Here is a 20,433-nt window from a genome sequence, read left to right on the forward strand (position 1 = left end):
GGGGGGGGGGGGGGCGAAGGAAGGAACAAACTTTGACGAGGGAAGCCTGAGGCAAGGCCGCAGATACCCGGCAAACAGAAACGATTAATTTATGAAAGATAAACACCGAGAAACTTCCAAGGGGTACACTATAGGTTCACACACCGAAAGATAAATAAAGTTTCGACAAAATACAATTGTGAACAATGACAACTTTGAAAACGTGGAGACCGTGTCGACTGTAGAGCATCGAAAAACCGTGACGTCGTCTCCAAGATCTCGCGAGATCTCCAAGGGGGAGTTACAGCTGTAACGTCGAGTTACAGCTGTTATCAGATTTGTTCCTTCAGTAATCAACCCAAAGACTGGTGATGAATCGTGAACACGACACCAACTAACATATCCTGCGACTCTTGTACACATTTTACTCTTATTTAAATAAATCAGTGTGGACGTGGCTGCAAGTCGTCACTTTATTCAAACAGGTACTTTCATGACAATTCAATATCTTGATGAAAATATTTTTCAATTGAAGGGATCTGTGTCTCCTTTTGCACTTTTTGGTAAGTCTGAGTTCAAAAGGGTGTCCTCCACAAAAGAGGGTTCACCATTATTGGGAAATCTTTGGTTGCAGCCAATCACGTGGCTTTCCCCATGGGATGCTGGTTTCTTGATAGGGGTCACTGATATCACTCAGCGGAGTTGTGTCAATCATCATCAAACTATAATGGAGATATGGCCTGTGTATATATGTGTGGAGGTACATATGGGCGTGTATGTCGAAACTCATTTCCCAAGTTAAAATTACACATTTCCTTAGTTAAAATTGCACATTTTCTAAGTTAAAATTGCACATTTCCTAAGTTAAATTTAAACATTTCCTCAGTAAAATGAACACATGACTATTTTTCGGGAACATCCCTAATCTCATGTCTGATGTTGAGGGCCTCCATCCATTGTTTGCAGAGTAGAAGCATCATGTCCAAGGTGGAGTGACCTGGTCTGAAACCATATTGGTGATTGGAGATGAGGTTGTTGGATGAAAGGAGAAATTTCATATCAACTGTTATGATGGATTATATGACCTCTGAAGAGCGGAAGCGGCTGTGGTGTCATTTGAAGAGAGCGATAGCGGAGGACCACACTCCTGAGAAAGACTAACAAGGCACCATCAGGTTTTCAAGAAGGGAGACAAGTTTGAAAGTTCATTCTTGAGGTTGGATAGATGTCATTTTCTGCCTATTCCTGAGAGTGGAACAGAATAAAAAGCATTTCACACAATGTACATTTCCACGGGTGTTTTCCATTGTGAATTTTAAACCTCTTTCCATGTCGCACAAATAAGTGAATGATTTCCTCAAACTGTGCATTTGTATGAATGTTCTTATTGGTTGTTATCTCCATAATTTGGGTTTCAGAAAGTGAACAGAACCCTCTCAGCTCTCAAAGTATCCACCTCCGTGTGTGTGTTTGTGTGTGTGTTTGTGTGTGTGTGCGCACATGTGTTTTTGTGCCCGTATATGCATGTATGTTTGTGTGTAAGTTGTTGTTGTTGGTTGCTATCTCCACAAGTAGATGGGCTTCAAGAGATGGAACAGAAACCAAACAGTTCTCAAAGTATCCACCTGCATTGTGTTTGTGTGTTTATGTGGTATTTGTGTGTCGAATACGCAAAAAAAAAAAAATAATAATAATAATAACCCCATCCCCTCCTTTAAGGCTAATGTTATCCCCCCCCCCCCCCCCCCCCTTTCTAGACTCGTGCTGCACCCTGCGGCTAATGCTCATGTGCCCCAATCTCTCATTGTGTATTCCCATGTGCATTTTAAGGGTGGATAGATGAATGAGAGACTTTCCACAAATTGTGCGTTTCTCCAGGCGTTCTCCATTTTGAATCGTCATGTGCATTTTATTTAAGGTGAGGTGACTCGTTAAAATTTTTTCCAGAAATTGTGCACATACATGCATGCATACAGGTGTTCTCCCGTTCGTTGTCATCTCCATTTGCGGATTTTAGAAAGTGAGGAAGGTCTCTCAGAACTCAAAATGTCCCCCTCCTTTTTCAGTAAAGGATCGTTATTCAGGAACGTCCATTGTGAATAATCATGTGCCTTTTAAGGGTAGATCGCTGATTAAAATATTTTCCACAAACTGTGCATTTGAACGGGCGTTGTACATTGTGAATAATCATGTGTTGTTGAAGGTTGGATGGCCGACAAAAAGATTTTCCACAATTTGTGCATTTATGCAGGGGCTCACCATTGTGAATTGCCATGTGTGTTTTAAGGGTGTATGATTGATTGAAAGATTTTCCACAACTTGAGCATTTGTATGCCCATTCTCCATTGTGAATTATCAAGTGACTTCGAAGGCTCGCCCATCCTCTGAAAGATTTTCCACAAACATTGCATTTGTATGGGCATTCTCCGCTGTGAATTCTCATGTGTGTTTTCAAGTTGTCTGGGCGACTGAACGATTTTCCACAATTTGTGCATTTGCATTGATGTTCAGCTTTCTTTCTTTTGTGAGCCTTGTAAAAATTATTCTGTGCAAACATTTCCACATTCATTTTGTCTTGTTTGTAAAAAGTCCTCTTGTTTGTTTCATTTGGTGATTCCTGCGGGTGTGCGTCTGCATCGTTAATTAAAGTTGGTGCAGTCTCCCTTGTAGATTCAGTGGATTCACCTGTAAATACAACATCACATGATCTGTAAAAAAACAAAATGAGATTCACATGACCAGACAAATGTACCCAAACATTACATAGTATTTGTTGCACGGCAGAAAAAAAATTATTGTTGTATATTGTCGTGTCGCCGGTGATTAAGATCCTGGGCGGCAGATAGCCAAACGGTGCTCTACTCCGAGGCATATTTTGAACTTGGCGGGATTATCTTGGCTTTTCGAGCGTGCGGGAGAGGCCCGAAGCTTTACCTGATCGGACGGCCGACACTGGGTTAATCCAAACCCACAGAACAAAGAAACGAATTATGACACACAAAAGTAATGTTATGCTCGTGGGGAGTAGGCAATAATTACCTTAGTTAAGGTAGAAGTGTATAGATTATTATGCTCCGTTTGTCCTAATGAAGAAGAAGAATCCCCATGTACATAAGTCGGGATCCGGCAGACCGTATGTCATGTAAGTGTATAATTGTTCCCATGATGAGGGGGGGGGGGGGGGGGAGTTATGTTAATTAGTTAGGGATTAATGGTAAATCCCCTGTATGTAATTGCCTCTGTTATTTCCCCTCTGTTCCTGATGACAATGCAGCACACACACAAAGCCAACAATCGTGCATTAAGACACCAAATAAAAACTAACCGGAAACAGGATATTGAGCACCACCAATGATACCACCGACCTGGTGATCACAAAGGCACAGGAGAGGTGGGAGGCCACGCCCCGAAGAGCACCAAGAGCGATGAGATGGCACTAGCTAATAGGAGCGGACACGCAGACGTCATCGGGTGATGTAAGAGCTTGAGTTGACGTAAGAGCTAACAAAAGAGTTGGGTTCCCGACATTTTCTCTCCGAGACCAGGGGCAGTCTTTACGAACAGTCGGATTCATTTGCTCTTTTAGGTCCTGGCTTTGGTGGTGGGTGGTCGAGGTTTACTTTCTCTTGCATTGGAACATTGGTGCCTAGCAGTCACAGTTGTGCTCTTGCGTGTGGGCCGTCTTCACGAGCACGTGAACAATTTATAGCGCTCTTGTGCCAGGGACATTGGAGGCCTCGATGATCGTGAGGAGGGGTGGTCGCGGCTTGTGGACTCAGGTGCACTTCGCCCGTAGTTTTGTGATGGCTAGGGACGGTGTTGGCTGAACCGGAGCGGCAGCGGGGCTGGGTGGAGCGACCTGGGCCTGTGATGTTTTTCCGCACACAGTGCTGTTCCCGCGCATGGACTTCACGCCAACCAAGGTGTTTTTCCCGCGCAAGGACGGAGGGCCTGTGACGATCCGGGACGAACAAAGGGACCAGAGCTAAATGCCCACCCACCCATTTATTTTCATCTTTATTTTTCCCCTTGTCTGTAATTGAGTCCGTTTGGAGGGTCCCTCATTTAGGATTTTCATATTTTGTTGTGCATTCTTTTGTTACCGGCATTTCTTCAATAAAGCCGGTATTTTTGTACATTTAAAATCCGTGTCGGTCTTGCTTGATTATGCTCCAATGGAAGACGTCCAGGTAAGTTCGTCATTTTCCTTTCGCTCACATGTAAAGAACACCGCCATTGTTGACAGAACTCCTCGGAGTGTAAGCTCGATCGGCAATCCATCCGAGACCGGTCTTTATCGGCACGGACAGGACAGTAAGATGCAACAAATAATGAATTTAATGAAAATAAATGCAAAGACAATAAAAATGTTGAGGTAAAACTAATAGTAACTGGCTAAGGTGAGGAACCCTCCATCCAGACTCAATTACAGACACAGGGAAAGATAAAGAAAAGAAAATGCGCTTGTAATCGGCGGGCAATCAGCTTTGCATCCACAAATAACTGGTAGGGCTTGCTGGTCATTGAACCAGAGTTACCGCGCGGGAAGTGCACAAGATGGCGCGGAATCGTGTCCATAGCCAGCCGCCAGTGTGAGGCAAGGAGGCAGGATCCTTCTTTGTTTCGCTCGTGACCTCCTCCATCTCCAAAGAGCACCATCGTCTACCAACACCTCCTCCTCACGCTAAAACATGAAAGTTGTGCACAACAGCTCCAGAAAAGCTCTCCTCACAAGCACACATGAGCCAGACGCCACACCGAGCCTGATACAGAAAGCGTCCGCTCACCACGAAGCCAGGACCAGAAGAGAGCGAGAGAGGGGGGAAATGCCACCCTTCTCGCTGACATCACACTCAAACCAATCCCTGCACCCCACCACTCCATGGCCATGACCAATCGTTCCCTTCGGGAAGGGGCCTCACGGCCTTTCTTCATGCCCATCTAGAATGTTCGGGAGAGGGGTTCCCTTGCCGATCGGCAAATGTTTGGGTTTCTGTCGAGCTTGTCGGTGTGGTTGTGACAATGTGCCGATTGCATGGCTGGCCAAGTGCATTTTATAAGAACAAAAGGGAAAAATCACAGGGGAACCAATTACACATTGGGGTTTATTAATCTCATGCCTGAGAACTAATAAACACAAAAGCCACGCCCCTTCTGGCGACATGTAAACACTCTTACCCACACAGTCGGCCTGCTTATGTACATCGAAATGGGCTTTCTACACGTCACATGGTCCATGCTAAACAATACATTCCTGTCTCTCCTAAGGTATTTCTTCACTTACCTCCACAAACATAACAATATCTACAGTAATGTGCAAAAGTTTGTGTTTTTCCATGATAATCATATTTTAGGGATCAGAGTTTTGAGTATGCATATGATCTTTGACCAATTTGTATTGAAATATTAAATTTATGACATCATAGGTCACATGGTTTGGCAGTCATATTGGATTTAACCTAAAACCTTGAAAAAAACATCTTCGCCCAAAGCACCAAATCGATTGACTCAAAACATTACGTGTGTCATTGACTCGGCATGGTGATTGAAAGTTGATCATGAACACAACATTGGTCACATGGTGTGGCAGCAATATTGTATTGAAAGGAAAATATTGAATAATGATATCTTTGAAACCGTTTACACAATCGATACAAAATTTTACAAATGTCATCTAACACCATTGTTGTATTTAGTTTGAAAATGATGACATCGTATGTGATGTGGTTTGGCAGCCATCTTGGATAGAAAAACGAACCTTATCCAATCAACATGTTGTGTTTGTTGTGTATGTGTCCTTCCCCGTCTTCCCCATGGAGAGTTTGTGTTTGTGTCCTTCCCCCTCTCTCCCCATCTTGTCTACCGCTCCCCTTATTTTGTGTTTTATGTGTCGGTTTGACTTTTTGTGTGATTAATATTAGCTCTTTCACGAGCCTCGATCTTGTATACCAAAAAAATAATAATAATTAAAAAAACACAAAGCGTCATCAAAACATGACACCCCACCCATACATAAGTGCAGTGTACATTTTATTAAGGTCACATGTCACGTGGTTTGGCAGCCATGTTAGCTTGAAAGCCGATATTTTTTTAAAATCCCTTCTTCAAAACCGCTTCACCAATCGATGTGAAACCTGTCCTGTCTGGTGAAAATGAGATACTTTGAAACAGCTGAAGCGATTGAAATCAAACTTGTTTATTTTTATGACAGTGAACGAGGGCATCTGCCCATGACATGCGGAGGCATATTGGCGTTGCTCTAGTTTTTTCTTAACACCAGCGTTCATCATCAAACTGCTTGAATCAAAATGTATAGACATTGACAGAAACCTTCATGGGGATGGTTCTTGAAGACAGAAGCTTCAGCGTCATTGGGTTCGCATCGATCCATGTGAACATCAAAGTCGTGCTCAGTTTTCACTTCCACTTTCACAAATAAATCTGGAAAAAGTAACTTTTATTAAATGCAGGCAGTGTTGTGTTACGTGCATAGCTGGTTCCACACTCTTAAAATAGCTAAATAAATACAAATATTGCATTAAAATCATTGATTTGAGGTCTTGCTTGAAGAGAGGAAATAAAAAATTTGCCCACGGGAATAGAGTCGTGTCAAAGCATTTTGATAACAATGAAACAGAAAACCAAATACTAAATTGGAGTCATCAGAAGGAACCTGGATAGGATTTGGGTTTCATCCACTACTCCACAACCCTCAAACCCATCCAGGTGCAGCCAAGTGAACCTTCCAGAAAAATCTCTGCAATAATTCAATTATCCTTGGACCGATGGATGAAAAAAAGAGTGAAAGAAAGAACAAGCAAGAATTAGAATGAACAAGCATTCTGAGTATTGCGCTGCAATACATGTCCCCTACCAAAGTTCAAAGTGCCATAACTTTGTCAAAAATGATCGAATATGCAAATTTATGCACGGTTGATGCTAGTTTTCAAACTTGATCTGAGGTATGCTGAGACACATGTGTGTCACGCCTCGCCTCGTTGATAAGCCCCCAAGGTCGCTCCGTGGAGTGGCCTGCACGTATTGCACTGTGTGAATTATATAAATTATTACCAACTCACGGTCTGAGGTACTAGCGATTCAAGAGATATCCATTTTTAAAAATATTTTCGTTTAATTAACGATATCTGCCAAACCACGTGCCCTATCACAAATTCCAAAAGGACATTTTAGTAGATTGACATGCTGAACAAATTTGTGAAGTTTCCCCTCAATTGGATCAAAAATGAGGGAGGGGCTCGGTTATAAAGGTTCATGCCTAAAAACGTCATAACTCTGAAACCATCAGTAATTTATTATATTTTTCGGTTCACGATCAATGATCGATGTGTATATATAGATGTTGCTCGGCTTGGCTCCGCCCCTCCGGAAAGCGCGCGCTGTGTCGCGCTGTTGACGTTCGTGAGACGAGGCTGAGAACGCGCAGTGCGGCTTGAGGAGAACTCGAGAATAAACAAGAGATATCCATTTTTAAAAATATTTTCGTTCAATTAACGATATCTGCCAAACCACGTGCCCTATCGCAAATTCCAAAAGGACATTTTAGTGCTGAACAGATCTGTGAAGTTTCCCCTCGATTGGATCAAAAATGAGGGAGGAGCTCGGTTTTAAAGGTTCATGCTTAAAAACGTCATAACTCTGAAACCATGTGACGCATGACATCATGCTCGCTGAATTTTGTGTTCGTCATGGGTATACGATTCTGCCTGCAAAGTTTGGCCTCAATCTGTTCAGCCGTTGCAGAGAAAAAGGGATTTTCGTGTTTTCACGAAAAACAATATGGCGACCGAACCACGTAACCTGTGACGTCATAATTACCATTAAAATATTCTACAGACCGAATCCATCATATGGTGAAAATTTTATCTCAATCGGTCCTATTATTGCAGAGAAATTGGTTTTTAAAGGAAATTAATACTTAAAATGGCACTGAGTTAAGGATCATCAGAATTATCAGAATTCCCAAAGTTCAAAGTGCCATAACTTTGTTAAAAATGATCGAAACGTCGTGAAGTTCGAACCTGACCTGTAACTTATCATGAGGAAACCATGTGACAAGATTGAAATCATTAGCATTAAGCGTTTAGAAAAAGAGTCCGGAAAACTGTTCTTTGCGCGACGGACTGACGGACTGACGGACGGCGTGCAAACCTATAGTCCCCTCCGTTGTACGTACACCGGTAGGGGACTAATAAGGAGAAATGTGATAAAGTATTGTTACGGATCGCGGATTAGATGTTATTTACCGAGCGGTGGTATTGCCGCGACCTAACAGTTCCCCCGATTCTTCCCCAACTCACCCGATTCCACCCGACGTTGACCAAATCGCGCTATGCTAAATCAATGATTGGAAAGGACACAACGACTGGGATAGATGAAACGACGCAAGGGGTACAGTTCTCAAGACCTCCGGAGGAGGATATAATTAGTGGTGGAGAGAAGGGGTAGATTACAAGGTAATGAGGTAAAGACACAGAAGAGATGGGCACTTAGTTACAGTCTTATCTATCCCAGACAGACCACAGACAAACGGAACAAGACTGACTTACACAGGGATTGATGGCAGGGAAGGACAGGCAGTCGATAGCACAAGGTGCACCTTGGCTCAGGGACAGGATAAAGCACGGTCTAGTCCAGAGATGCGGGGAGGTGTCACAGCGCTCGGAGGTGGCGTCCTTCTCGCTTCAAGCTCAGCGCGCATCTGACGTCACCTCCCTCTTCCTGCGCATGCTCAGCGGGGAGTCACACGCCCTCGGCTCGTTGGCTCCGCCCCAGATGGGACCGGTCCGCCGCTTCTATTGGGTGCGGGGGTTACCGGGCTCCGCCCTTGACGAGGAGCTGACAGCGAGCCCCTACTTGGTAACCCCATCGAGCACATGCTCGATGGCGGCTCGTTGGAAAGGCCTGGTGCACTCCCAACACCCCCCACCAACCAAGCCGGAGTGAGGACGCGCACTCCCCGCGCCGCCGCCGTTGTTGTTGTTGTTGTTGTTGTTGCTGAACCGTGAGGAAGAGCTGCGGGGAGGTATTGGGAGGTCCTAAACTTCCTAACGGTGCCATACAATCACATTCTGGTGCAACGAAGAGTCAGAATCAATGGAAACGAGTCCTTAACTGACATAGACTAAGAATAACTAGCAAGATGTCCTATAGTTGTCTACGTGAGATGCGGTGGACCTGGATGCGACATTTAATGGGGGAAATAGGGGGAGGTCGGGTCTACAGAGTGTTGTTTACAGAAAATGGGACTAGGGAATGGGGGATTGGGGATAGTTGGGAAGTATGGAGGAAATAGGGGAATATTTACAAGCGGATATGGATGGATGTAAATCCCATATCCACAACATTGCACCCTTCTCTACCTCGGGGCGTCCCGACCCGATAAATTTTTACCTACTTTAGTGTGGCACTCAGATGTAGTTCCCTCTACTATTAACTCAACCCTGAGTGCGACAGTTTTACAGATGTTCACAAATGAGTAAATATGTCCCCCTGCGACGTTGCACACTTCTCCTCACAGAAACACACCCACAGGATAACCGAATCACGGAAAGCATTCTCAAACTAAACATACAGCCGGTAGGGAGCATTATTTACACAAGACTGATATTTACACTACGATCCAGGACCTGTTCTTTGAGGAACACATGCAGATGTTATGCATAGAGAGAGCACGCATGCCAGCATCGATACACCAACCCACGAGTGCCCTGTGGCCCTACGGCCTTTAATAATGTGCAGAGCACCCCATCCAAGCACCAAAAGCACCACCCCATATGCACAGTCAGCACCATCCGGTGCACCAATAAAGTGTTCAATAAAAACAAAAGCACAATCAAGTGTCCATGGTCACCGGTGGTGTCGCAGCCGGCCGATGTTCTGCCGCTGGTCTTGCCTTCATGGAGTGCACTTGGCCTTCTGGCTTCTATAAAAACAAAGAAAGGCGCCAATAAAGAAAGGCTCCATTTCTGAATTGTGGCCGTCAGGGGGGCCAACGAAAAGTGGTTCACCTGTATGGCATAGGTGCCACGTTGACCCAGAGGTCCATCAACGGGTGGTGCTTGCCCGCAAAAGAACTGCGGTCCATTGTGGGCGGCCACAAAAATTGCGGTCCATATGGTGTATCGATCCAGGCAGCAAGCAGCGAAAGTACAGGCCCACAACTGCGGAGCCAGCACCTCTCTCTCCTCTCTCTCCGCCCCAAAGCCAGATCCTCGGAGGTGGGAGACAAAAGAAGACAAGTGAGTAAGGTGGTAAGGGCGCAAAAGTGCACGCAATATAAGGTAATGCACACTGGGGGCACATGGGAACCAGGTGAGACAGGTACGTTCCTACCGTACGCCCCCCACCCCACCAGGTAACCTACATTGCCCCTCCCTTACCCCTTACTGTATCCACAAAACACAACACTACCCATAAACATCTACTTTACACATCAACAAACGTCCCTACTGTCTTCCCCGTTCCTCCCATCAACCAAATTCGTCTTCTCTCCCTCCTAACCAATCAAATTTGCCATTTCCAACTCTCATCAAAATTTGCCATCTCCAACTCAACATCAAAATTTGCCATCACCAATTCATCATCAGTCCCTCCTAAGGAGGGAGAGATGGAATCACCCCAATGTCTCATCCACGTCGTGATGCGTCTCACAAATCCACACAGCAATTCTCCTTTCCTGCAACACAGAACAAAGGAACACAGGTGTGGAGTCATCATCATCACCTCAGGTAAGTGGCTGCGTATGGTGCGACAGGTTCATCAATCCTAACTATTTCCTAAATGACTTTAACAACTTTACATTACCCGGGGTCTTTCCCTGCCAATCCATTGGCCAATTTACACTATGGGTTCTAAAAACCAATTCCCATTGACCAAACTGTGGTGCTTCTCAAGTTGGGGCCTCACTCCCCCGATTCATCACTCGGTGCCCCCGCACAATTTCGGTGGCTGGGTCGTGTGACGCTCCCAGCTGGTCCGCCCACCTGCACACCTCCACCACTGTTGTTGCCTACCGAGCTCACCTGCTCCTCACCCTAACCTAACTAACTGGGGAAGGCCCTCTCGTACTCTCACCCCCTCAGTGCCCTTTCTGGCACGGGCTGCCCGATCCACACCCGGGATCCTCAAGCACCCACTGACACTAACGGCTCCCAGAGCCCACCTGCGGCCTCACCTGGCCGACATCTAACAGTGGCGGAGTGCCCAACCATTCACACTCATACTAACAGGCCACACGACCAGCCAATTTCACCACACCAATGCACCCATCCACAATACCATTCTGCATCCGCACCACAAATGCCAATATCCAACCACAATTTACCTCTACCTTCGAACTATTCTTTAAACTACCCTCCCCGGGTACTCGTGAAAAGGGGTCCACTCTTCCCCCATCCACACCTTCGCACCATGCACACCACTCCGTACCACTTACTCCAACTCTCTCCACACCACTCATTCCAATACTCCCTGTATTCCACACACCTGTACTTGCACACCTGTGCTCTCATACTTGGTGCCGCCTGCACCCTTCTCTCCCCCAAGCGCATTCGTGCTGATCCACAACACTCACTACTCATACACTGCTCCACACACCTGTCCAGTTCTCACACAGCATCATCTCATCTAACTACTCCCCTCTGAAACTTGCGCTTCCCAGTCGTCCCTTTAAACTATTGCGCTCCCTCGTCATTATCATCCACTCTAATCTACCTGCGTCCCCTCTACAGGTATCCTTGTCACTAACTAACCTTAACGTTACCTAATGTCATCTTCTAGGGCCCTACACACAATATCCTAACCCACCCGGGCTAGTTTTCACTGCCATACACCCCATAAACTATAGCGCATTTGCCCCATATAGTCTAGTAGGAAGACTAGGTCCCCCTGCACCCCCCGGAGATATACTTCTAATCAGTGTTTCTAGATTGGAAAAAATGTGTAGAAAATGACTAGCTATGGCCCCAAGCTGAAAAAATGTCCCACATACCATTTTTATGCAAATTACTGCTGCCATTATCAAAAAAACGATTTTTGACATATCTCAGCCAATATTGCAGATAATTGAAAAATGAAGGTGTCTAGACCCATGTTTTGAAGGGCATAGATCATGATAGAACTATTCATAACATGATTACATGTGTCTATGGTATACTAGTATGCATATTAATGCTGTAATTACAAAATAATCAGTTTTACAAATGATAAGGATACGTTAATACTGCAGATAACTTAACATGGTACATAAGGGGTCTAAACCCAGGTATTTTCAAGGTTAAATGTCAACAAGATGCTCCTGAGTCTTGCATAGGGGCGGGACATTGGCAGTAACATTGGTACCACTCAACTTTTCTTCCCACCATTGACTTTGTATTGCGAGAGATTTTCACTTGCTTATTTAAAGGTTTCTCACCCAGCCCACGTAAAATCTACCAACTCCTGCTGTTAACTCCCAAACATATTTTTTTATGTTATCCAATCACAGTGCAGAAATGACAGACTAGAGATCCAAATTAGTGCTGCTATAGCTGCCATTTTACATTTCCATCCATGTAACATGCGCGCTCGCGCGCTCGTATCAATTGGTAATGTCGCGCGCTCGTATCAATTGGTAACGTTGATGTTATTGAATACCTCAGTTGAAAGTTCAGTCTTCCATTCCATCTGTGTGTTGTTCTTGGTATTCATCCTCCAATCTAGCCAGGTAAGATGCTAACTATAATGTTACTCACACTCTTGACTTCAGTTTCTGCATGAAATCATAAACAGGCAGAATAACAGCTGAGCCAGCTAGCACCATGTTAGCTAACGTTAAAGCTAGCCTCATCTATGTACAGTATGTTCCTAATGTCGGTGTAACTTAAACTTTTGTTAATGCCAAACATGAGACATATCTGTTGACTTCTGTATATGAATTGAACCAGAAAGAGGCACGACAGCTGAGCTAGCTACAGTAACTTAGCACAATGTTTCATTGGCCTAGATAGCTAACGTTAGTGTGGAAGAATTTAGATGTTTTAGCTATTAGCACTTTTGATGCCACTAAACATGGTTTAGTCAGCTAAAAAGTACCCTAGTGTAGAACATGACTCAGAACCTCTGTTACCTCACTGAAAACTCAGAGCCTCCTTTCACAGGCACTTTTAACATCATTCGTGATTTCTTATTTGTCATTTAACAGTGATGGTAGACATCGACAGCAAGCATGCCCAAAAGAAAACGGAGTGTAGAACCTGCAGCCCAAAGCTCTCCTCCTACATGCATCCTTCATGTACCATCCATGTCTGATCATGGGGATTTCACGCCCCTCCGTAAAATTAAAGGATCTGCTTCAGAAAAACTGCAACTGCTTCAAAAGATCCGGGATAGACGTCTCAACCAACCGCATGACTCCCCATGTCGTATGCAATCAGTATGTGATCAGATCCCGGCAACTCTTCCTGATGACCTAGAAAGAGTAGGATATCACAGCAAGTGTTATAAGCACTTTGTCCGCCACTTTCATCGTCTGGGAGATGATACAGAACCAGGGCCATCAACCTCATCATGGCATCACTCTCCTCGTAAACCAGGAGGTTCTGCTGAACCCATCTTCCCGCCAGAGTGTATATTTTGTGAGAAAGTTGAGACCAAAGATGCTCATCGCAATACTGAGAGGCCTACAACCTTCCCATCCTTTAAAAACAAAGAAAATGCATGGGAGCAAATCGAAACACGGGCTGAGAAAATGGGTCTCTATCGACTCCATCGAAAGGTGAAAAACAAAGACCTCTTTGCATGTGAGGCCAAACACCATCCGTCATGTTTTAAAGCTTTCCGCACAGCATTCTACAACTATGAGCGTGCGATTCACAGAGCCGAAGCACCAAAGGAGCAGGCTTGCATGTCAGCCGCCCATGAAAAGGCATTCAACTCAGTACTGGAACACATTCAAACCCAGGTCATCCAGCAGAATAAAGTTCTACAGCTTTCTTCCTTGCGCTTGCTCTATGTCGAGGAACTGAAACTGAATGGATATGAGAACTCAAATTATCGGTCAGAGAAACTACTGAAACGCCTACAGAATGACCCAATCAAGGAGCATATCCACTTCACGAAGGTTGATCATGACAAATGTGATGTCATTTCTTTCTGGCTTGTGCACAGCTCAAACATAACAGTTTCCAATGCTCTCGCACGAGCATTCACACTCGGACGCACAAACAAGAACCAAAATGTTGCCCTCCAACTTCGCCAGGGTATTCTACAGGCTTTCAGAGAGTGTAAAGACCAACCATGGCCACCAACAGCTGAAGACATGGAGCTCAATCCTGAAGACATCCTACCTCCAGACCTTGTCCGCTTTCTCAGCGTGCTAATGACTGGTATGCTAATTAATGACTGGTACTGGTAGCGTGCTAATTGCTCACCAAACTCTCCTCGTATGGTATCCATGGAAACCTCCACGCATGGCTTGCAGACTTCCTCCCCACGATCTACAGCAACCAGGAAGAGACTGATACCAGGGTGGTTCTGTACCTCCATCATGCTGCTACCATCGGATACAAGAACGCTGTAGTCAGAACACCGGACACAGACATCCTCCTGATCCTGCTCCACCATGCCCACAACATCAAGCTGACGGTGTACCTGGATACAGGGTCAGGGAAGCATCGCCAACTTGTCAACGTCTCTGAGCTGGCAGAATCCCTGGGAGAGGACTACTGTGCCACTCTCCTGGGGTACTATGTGTTCAGCGGAGAAGACTGCACCAGTGCCTTCAAAGGGAAGGGAAAAGTCGGGCCCTTGAAAAAGCTGGAGAAGAATCCCAGGTTTCACAGGGCATTCGGTGAACTGGGTGACAACTGGGATGCCAACCCTGAGGTGGAGAGGCAGTTAGAAAAATTCACCTGTGTGATGTACGGCCAGAGTCGCGAGTCATCAGTGGACATTGTCCGTGCCAAGCTGCTACGAAAAATGGTGGGAGAGGACAAGACCCTCACATCCAAGTCCAAGGTTGATCTGGCTCGCCTTCCTCCATGCCAGTCTGCCCTGAAGCCGCACATCCAGCGTGTGAACCACCGCGTAGCATTGTACAAAAGAGCCGATCAACCTATCATCGAAAAGCCAAAACCTTATGAGGAGCAAGGATGGATAAGGACTGATGAAGGACTGTTGAAACCAATGTGGTCCAGTGGTCCCATCCTACCAACCTCACTGGTGGATCTTCTGAACACAGGAGAGCACGAAGAGGAGGAGGAAGAGGAAGGAGAAGAAGAGTTTGACTCTGACGATTTCGATGAAAATGATGATGACTGACTCAGTGTAGAATCACTAATGCTAATGATGTTTATCTAAAACAAGCAAGAGAAGAGTGGTCACATTGAGTGCTAGGACTATTTTGACAGTTGTAATATTTAGAAAAATAAAACTTTGTGTTAACGTCTGTGTAGACGGACCTTAATATGAGTCTATTATTTCGTAAAACTGTGATTATTTTGTAAATAAAGCACTAATTAGCATACTAGTATACCATAGACACATGTAATCATGTTATGAATAGTTCTATCATGATCTATGCCCTTCAAAACATGGGTCTAGACACCTTCATTTTTCAATTATCTGCAATATTGGCTGAGATATGTCAAAAATCGTTTTTTTGATAATGGCAGCAGTAATTTGCATAAAAATGGTATGTGGGACATTTTTTCAGCTTGGGGCCATAGCTAGTCATTTTCTACACATTTTTTCCAATCTAGAAACACTGATTAGAAGTATATCTCCGGGGGGTGCAGGGGGACCTAGTCTTCCTACTAGACTAATAGTTTGTGAGGGATGACAGAGTTGCCATCCCACCACATCGAGCATCTCCCACTACCAATTTTGCACATCAAATTTCAACAAATCAAAAATTTGCCAATCACTACCCATCATCTGCCAATCATTACTGCCAATCCTTTGCCAATCATCAAATTTTGTTTTTTTTTAATTTTGGGTCCAAAACACTAACCTCATCACCCGTCTACTTATTAGATCCTCTCGGTTCGCCAATTCCCTTCTAAAGCTCGGCTTCGTACAGCCGAGCAATGAATGCGGGTTGTTCTGTGCCAGCGGCTGGATGCGTCCGGCACTCGGTGCAGGGACGGGGGCTTACCCGGGCCGAGATCCCACGCACCACCTCGGCGTGGAGCCATCCAATGTCCCGATCTCGACCTGCCGGCACGTCTCAACAAAAAGTGGTCGCCATGACGACCCTTCCTATCGGGCTGCCCGCTCCGCCTAGTGGAGCACGGACGCGGCCGTTCAAAGCGAGGCCCAGCGTGGATCGCGTACGGCGGTCCTTTCGAACCCGCCGTGGCTCGGATCCCTGCTGGTTCTCGCGGCACGCGAAGCCCGGCACGCACCGAGGGCCCGATTCGGCTATAAGTCGCTCTAACCGCTAACCCGGTTACCGTCGATGCCTCACCTGCATGCTTACATGCATACGCTACCCCTTTCTTGCTCATACCTCCAGCTGTTCCCATGCTCCTCGTACCTTTCCTTACACACCTCGGTACACTCATTCCGCTCACAGACTTGGTCACACACCTGACCACCGAACACTTTGGCACACATTCGTTGTTCGCACACCTCACCAACACACCTCTTCGCGCCCCTTCCTCGGTCACCTCCTCTGTGACAATCACAGGTGTGCTTTCACTCGCACACCCAACCACGTGCCTCACGACCAACTCAAGTGTGCATTCCCACACACGCTCTACCATTCCAGGTGTGCTTCCTTTCTCACCTGTCACAACCAACTCACGCTCCGTGTCACTCTTACTACTCTCACCTCCACTCTTGACAGCGCACTCTTTCCTCATGCACCCGTCCGTTACACACCTTTCTCGCGCACACTCTCCCATTACACCCTCTGTAACACTCACCACAGGTGTACACTCTTCCTTACTTTTGACAGCGCACTCTTTCCCCATGCACCTGTCCGTCACACATCTTTCTCGCACACCCTCTCCCGTTACATCCGCTGTAACACTCACCACAGGCATGCATTCTCCCTTTACACCCTCCGTAACACTCCTCACTACGCGCTTCCATGTGCTCCCTCGCACACGCGCAACGACCGACTCACTCTCGACAGCACCCTCACTCCTTGGCACGCACTTTTTCCTCACACACCCCAGAGTCGGACTTTCTCGCACACCTCCTTTTTCGCACACCAGACCTGTCGCACACTTCACCAACGGCCTCTCACGAACACCCGGGTCCATCTCGACCCCAAGCTTATTAAATCACCTGGTGCATCATACGCACGACCATATTGGTCACCACTTACACCGGGTCCTCTTTCTCTTCGCTTCTCCATCACCTGTGAATCCCTCATCCGGTTAATGAGCACATCATCACGATCCGAACACAGACTTTGGACCAATTCTTTTACTTCCTCCTTTATCTCTTTCTTATCCTCTCTCCGTCGCTTCTTAATTTCGCTTACCCCTTCTTCCACTTCTTCTAATTTCTGCTTCACCTCTTTTATTTCCCGGTGCGTCTCCTCAAGCTCGTCCTCTAAGGCCACCTTGACCGTTTCTATGTGCGTCCTCACCTGCCGGTCCTTCGTCTCCATTACCTCTACCACCTTGTTCATTTTCCTCGTCAGGTCCTCATGTACCGTCTGACACTCTTTTTTAATTACCCCTACGTCCTTTTTCATCTCCTTCTGTGTCGATTTTAAACCCTCTATTACCGCTGTGTTCTTCTTTACCTGCCCCCAACTCCTTTTGTCCCACTGTCAGTTGTTCTACTCCCAGCGTCAACTCCTCTATACCACCTTGCAATTTTACAGTCCCCTTTCTCACCTCCTTCTCCATGCGCTCCTTACAGTGCCTCACCTCCTCGCGCACTCCTCCGACCTCCTCACTCACACCTCTTCTGATCTCCTCTCCCATCACTTGCATCTCCTGCCCAGATGCCACCCTCATCTGCTCCATTTCCTCCCTGTGAGCATCCAATTTAGTTTCTACCCCCATTCTGACCCCCTCTATCTGCTGCCCCATTTTTTTAACTTCCCTTTCCGCTTGGTCCCTCATGTCCCTCAATTTGCCTTCCATACTGTTTTCTAACCCCTCTAACCCATTTTTTACCCCCTCTAACTGATTCTCCTGGGCAGCCATTCTATTTTCCACCCCCGTTAACCCATTCTTTACCTCTTTTATCCCGTTGTCTAACCCCTCAAAATTATTGTCTAACTTCTCACCGGTACCCCTCACTTCGTCCCTCATTACCCCCATTTGGTCCTCTAATCGCTCACTATCAGCCCTCAATTCATCCCTCATTCGCTCACTATCAGCCCTCAATTCGTCCCTCATTACCCCCAATTGCTCACTCTGAGCATCCATCCGGTTCCCCATTCCTAAAATTTGGTTTCTCATCCCCCTGTTCTCTTCCCTCTCCTCATCCGCCTTGACCATGAAGGCCTGCATCTGCTGCATGAATAGGCCCCAGTTCATTGGTGCTGCGGCCGCTGCTACGGTCACGGGCGCGGCAAAATCTGGTGCCGCTACACCCACGTGCGCGAGGACGCCACTTTGCGCGCCTGAAGCCTCGTGCGCGAGGACGCCATTTTGCGAACCTGCCGCCCTCACTGCTTCGCTCTCCTCTTGTCCCTCAATTTGGTCCTGGATCGACCCTGCCTCACTCTCCTCTACCGGAACCCAGCCGTCTTGATCTGCCATAGCGCGACCTTCAAAATTCGGGTTTTTTTTTGTAAAACAAAACAATTTCCAACTGCTTGTAATTTTGAGCGCGTTAAGCGCGCTTCGGGCCTCGTATCTCACTCCTCGACACCAATTGTTACGGATCGCGGATTAGATGTTATTTACCGAGCAGTGGTATTGCCGCGACCTAACAGTTCCCACAATTCTTCCCCAACTCACCCGATTCCACCCGACGTTGACCAAATCGCGCTATGCTAAATCAATGATTGGAAAGGACACAATGACTGGGATAGATGAAACGACGCAAGGGGTACAGTTCTCAAGACCTCCGGAGGAGGATATAATTAGTGGTGGAGAGAAGGGGTAGATTACAAGGTAATGAGGTAAAGACACAGAAGAGATGGGCACTTAGTTACAGTCTTATCTATCCCAGACAGACCACAGACAAACGGAACAAGACTGACTTACACAGGGATTGATGGCAGGGAAGGACAGGCAGTCGATAGCACAAGGTGCACCTTGGCTCAGGGACAGGATAAAGCACGGTCCAGTCCAGAGATGCGGGGAGGTGTCACAGCGCTCGGAGGTGGCGTCCTTCTCGCTTCAAGCTCAGCGCGCATCTGACGTCACCTCCCTCTTCCTGCGCATGCTCAGCGGGGAGTCACACGCCCTCGGCTCATTGGCTCCGCCCCAGATGGGACCGGTCCGCCGCTTCTATTGGGTGCGGGGGTTACCGGGCTCCGCCCTTGACGAGGAGCTGACAGCGAGCCCCTACTTGGTAACCCCGTCGAGCACATGCTCGATGGCGGCTCGTTGGAAAGGCCTGGTGCACTCCCAACACCCCCCACCAACCAAGCCGGAGTGAGGACGCGCACTCCCCGCGCCGCCGCCGTTATTGTTGTTGTTGTTGTTGTTGCTGAACCGTGAGGAAGAGCTGCGGGGAGGTATTGGGAGGTCCTAAACTTCCTAACGGTGCCATGCAATCACATTCTGGTGCAACGAAGAGTCAGAATTAATGGAAACGAATCCTTAACTGACATAGACTAAGAATAACTAGCAAGATGTCCTATAGTTGTCTACGTGAGATGCGGTGGACCTGGATGCGACATTTAATGGGGGAAATAGGGGGAGGTCGGGTCTACAGAGTGTTGTTTACAGAAAATGGGACTAGGGAATGGGGGATTGGGGATAGTTGGGAAGTATGGAGGAAATAGGGGACTATTTACAAGCGGATATGGATGGATGTAAATCCCATATCCGCAACAGTATAAAGAAATGTGAAAGGAACAAAGATCCCTAACTCCTATCCCGAAGTCCTAACCCTAACTCCGAGCCCTAACTCTTAGCCCTAACTCTTAGCCCTAACTCTTAGCCCTAACTCTTAGCCCTAACTCTTAGCCCTAACTCTTAGCCCTAACTCTTAGCCCTAACTCTTAGCCCTAACTCTTAGCCCTAACTCTCAGCCCTAACTCCTTAGCCCTAACTCCTTAGCCCTAACTCCTTAGCCCTAACTCTTAGCCCTAACTCTTAGCCCTAACTCTTAGCCCTAACTCTTAGCCCTAACTCTTAGCCCTAACTCTTAGCCCTAACTCTTAGCCCTAACTCTTAGCCCTAACTCTTAGCCCTAACTCTTAGCCCTAACTCTTAGCCCTAACTCTTAGCCCCAACTCTAAGCCCTAGTTCCTAGCCCTAGCTAATAGCCCTAGCTAATAGCCCTAGCTAATAGCCCTAGCTAATAGCCCTA

At 46.6% G+C, this 20,433-nt stretch overlaps 1 protein-coding gene across 1 annotated transcript in view; it reads right to left on the reverse strand.

The window, feature by feature from the left end:
• Positions 1-20,433, reverse strand: part of LOC137428469 (uncharacterized) — a 112,419-nt gene continuing 91,986 nt past the window's right edge. The window contains exons 7-8 of the mRNA XM_078777380.1: positions 6,310-6,420; positions 1-2,664 (exon numbers count right to left, since the gene is read on the reverse strand). Coding sequence (XP_078633506.1) covers positions 2,060-2,664; positions 6,310-6,420 — 716 coding nt within the window. The 3' untranslated portion in view covers positions 1-2,059. The remainder of the gene's footprint in view (positions 2,665-6,309; positions 6,421-20,433) is intronic.

The sequence above is a fragment of the Myxine glutinosa genome, chromosome 5, assembly GCF_964187855.1.
Source record: "Myxine glutinosa chromosome 5, kmMyxGlut1.1, whole genome shotgun sequence".
Taxonomy (NCBI): Eukaryota; Metazoa; Chordata; class Myxini; order Myxiniformes; family Myxinidae; genus Myxine; species Myxine glutinosa.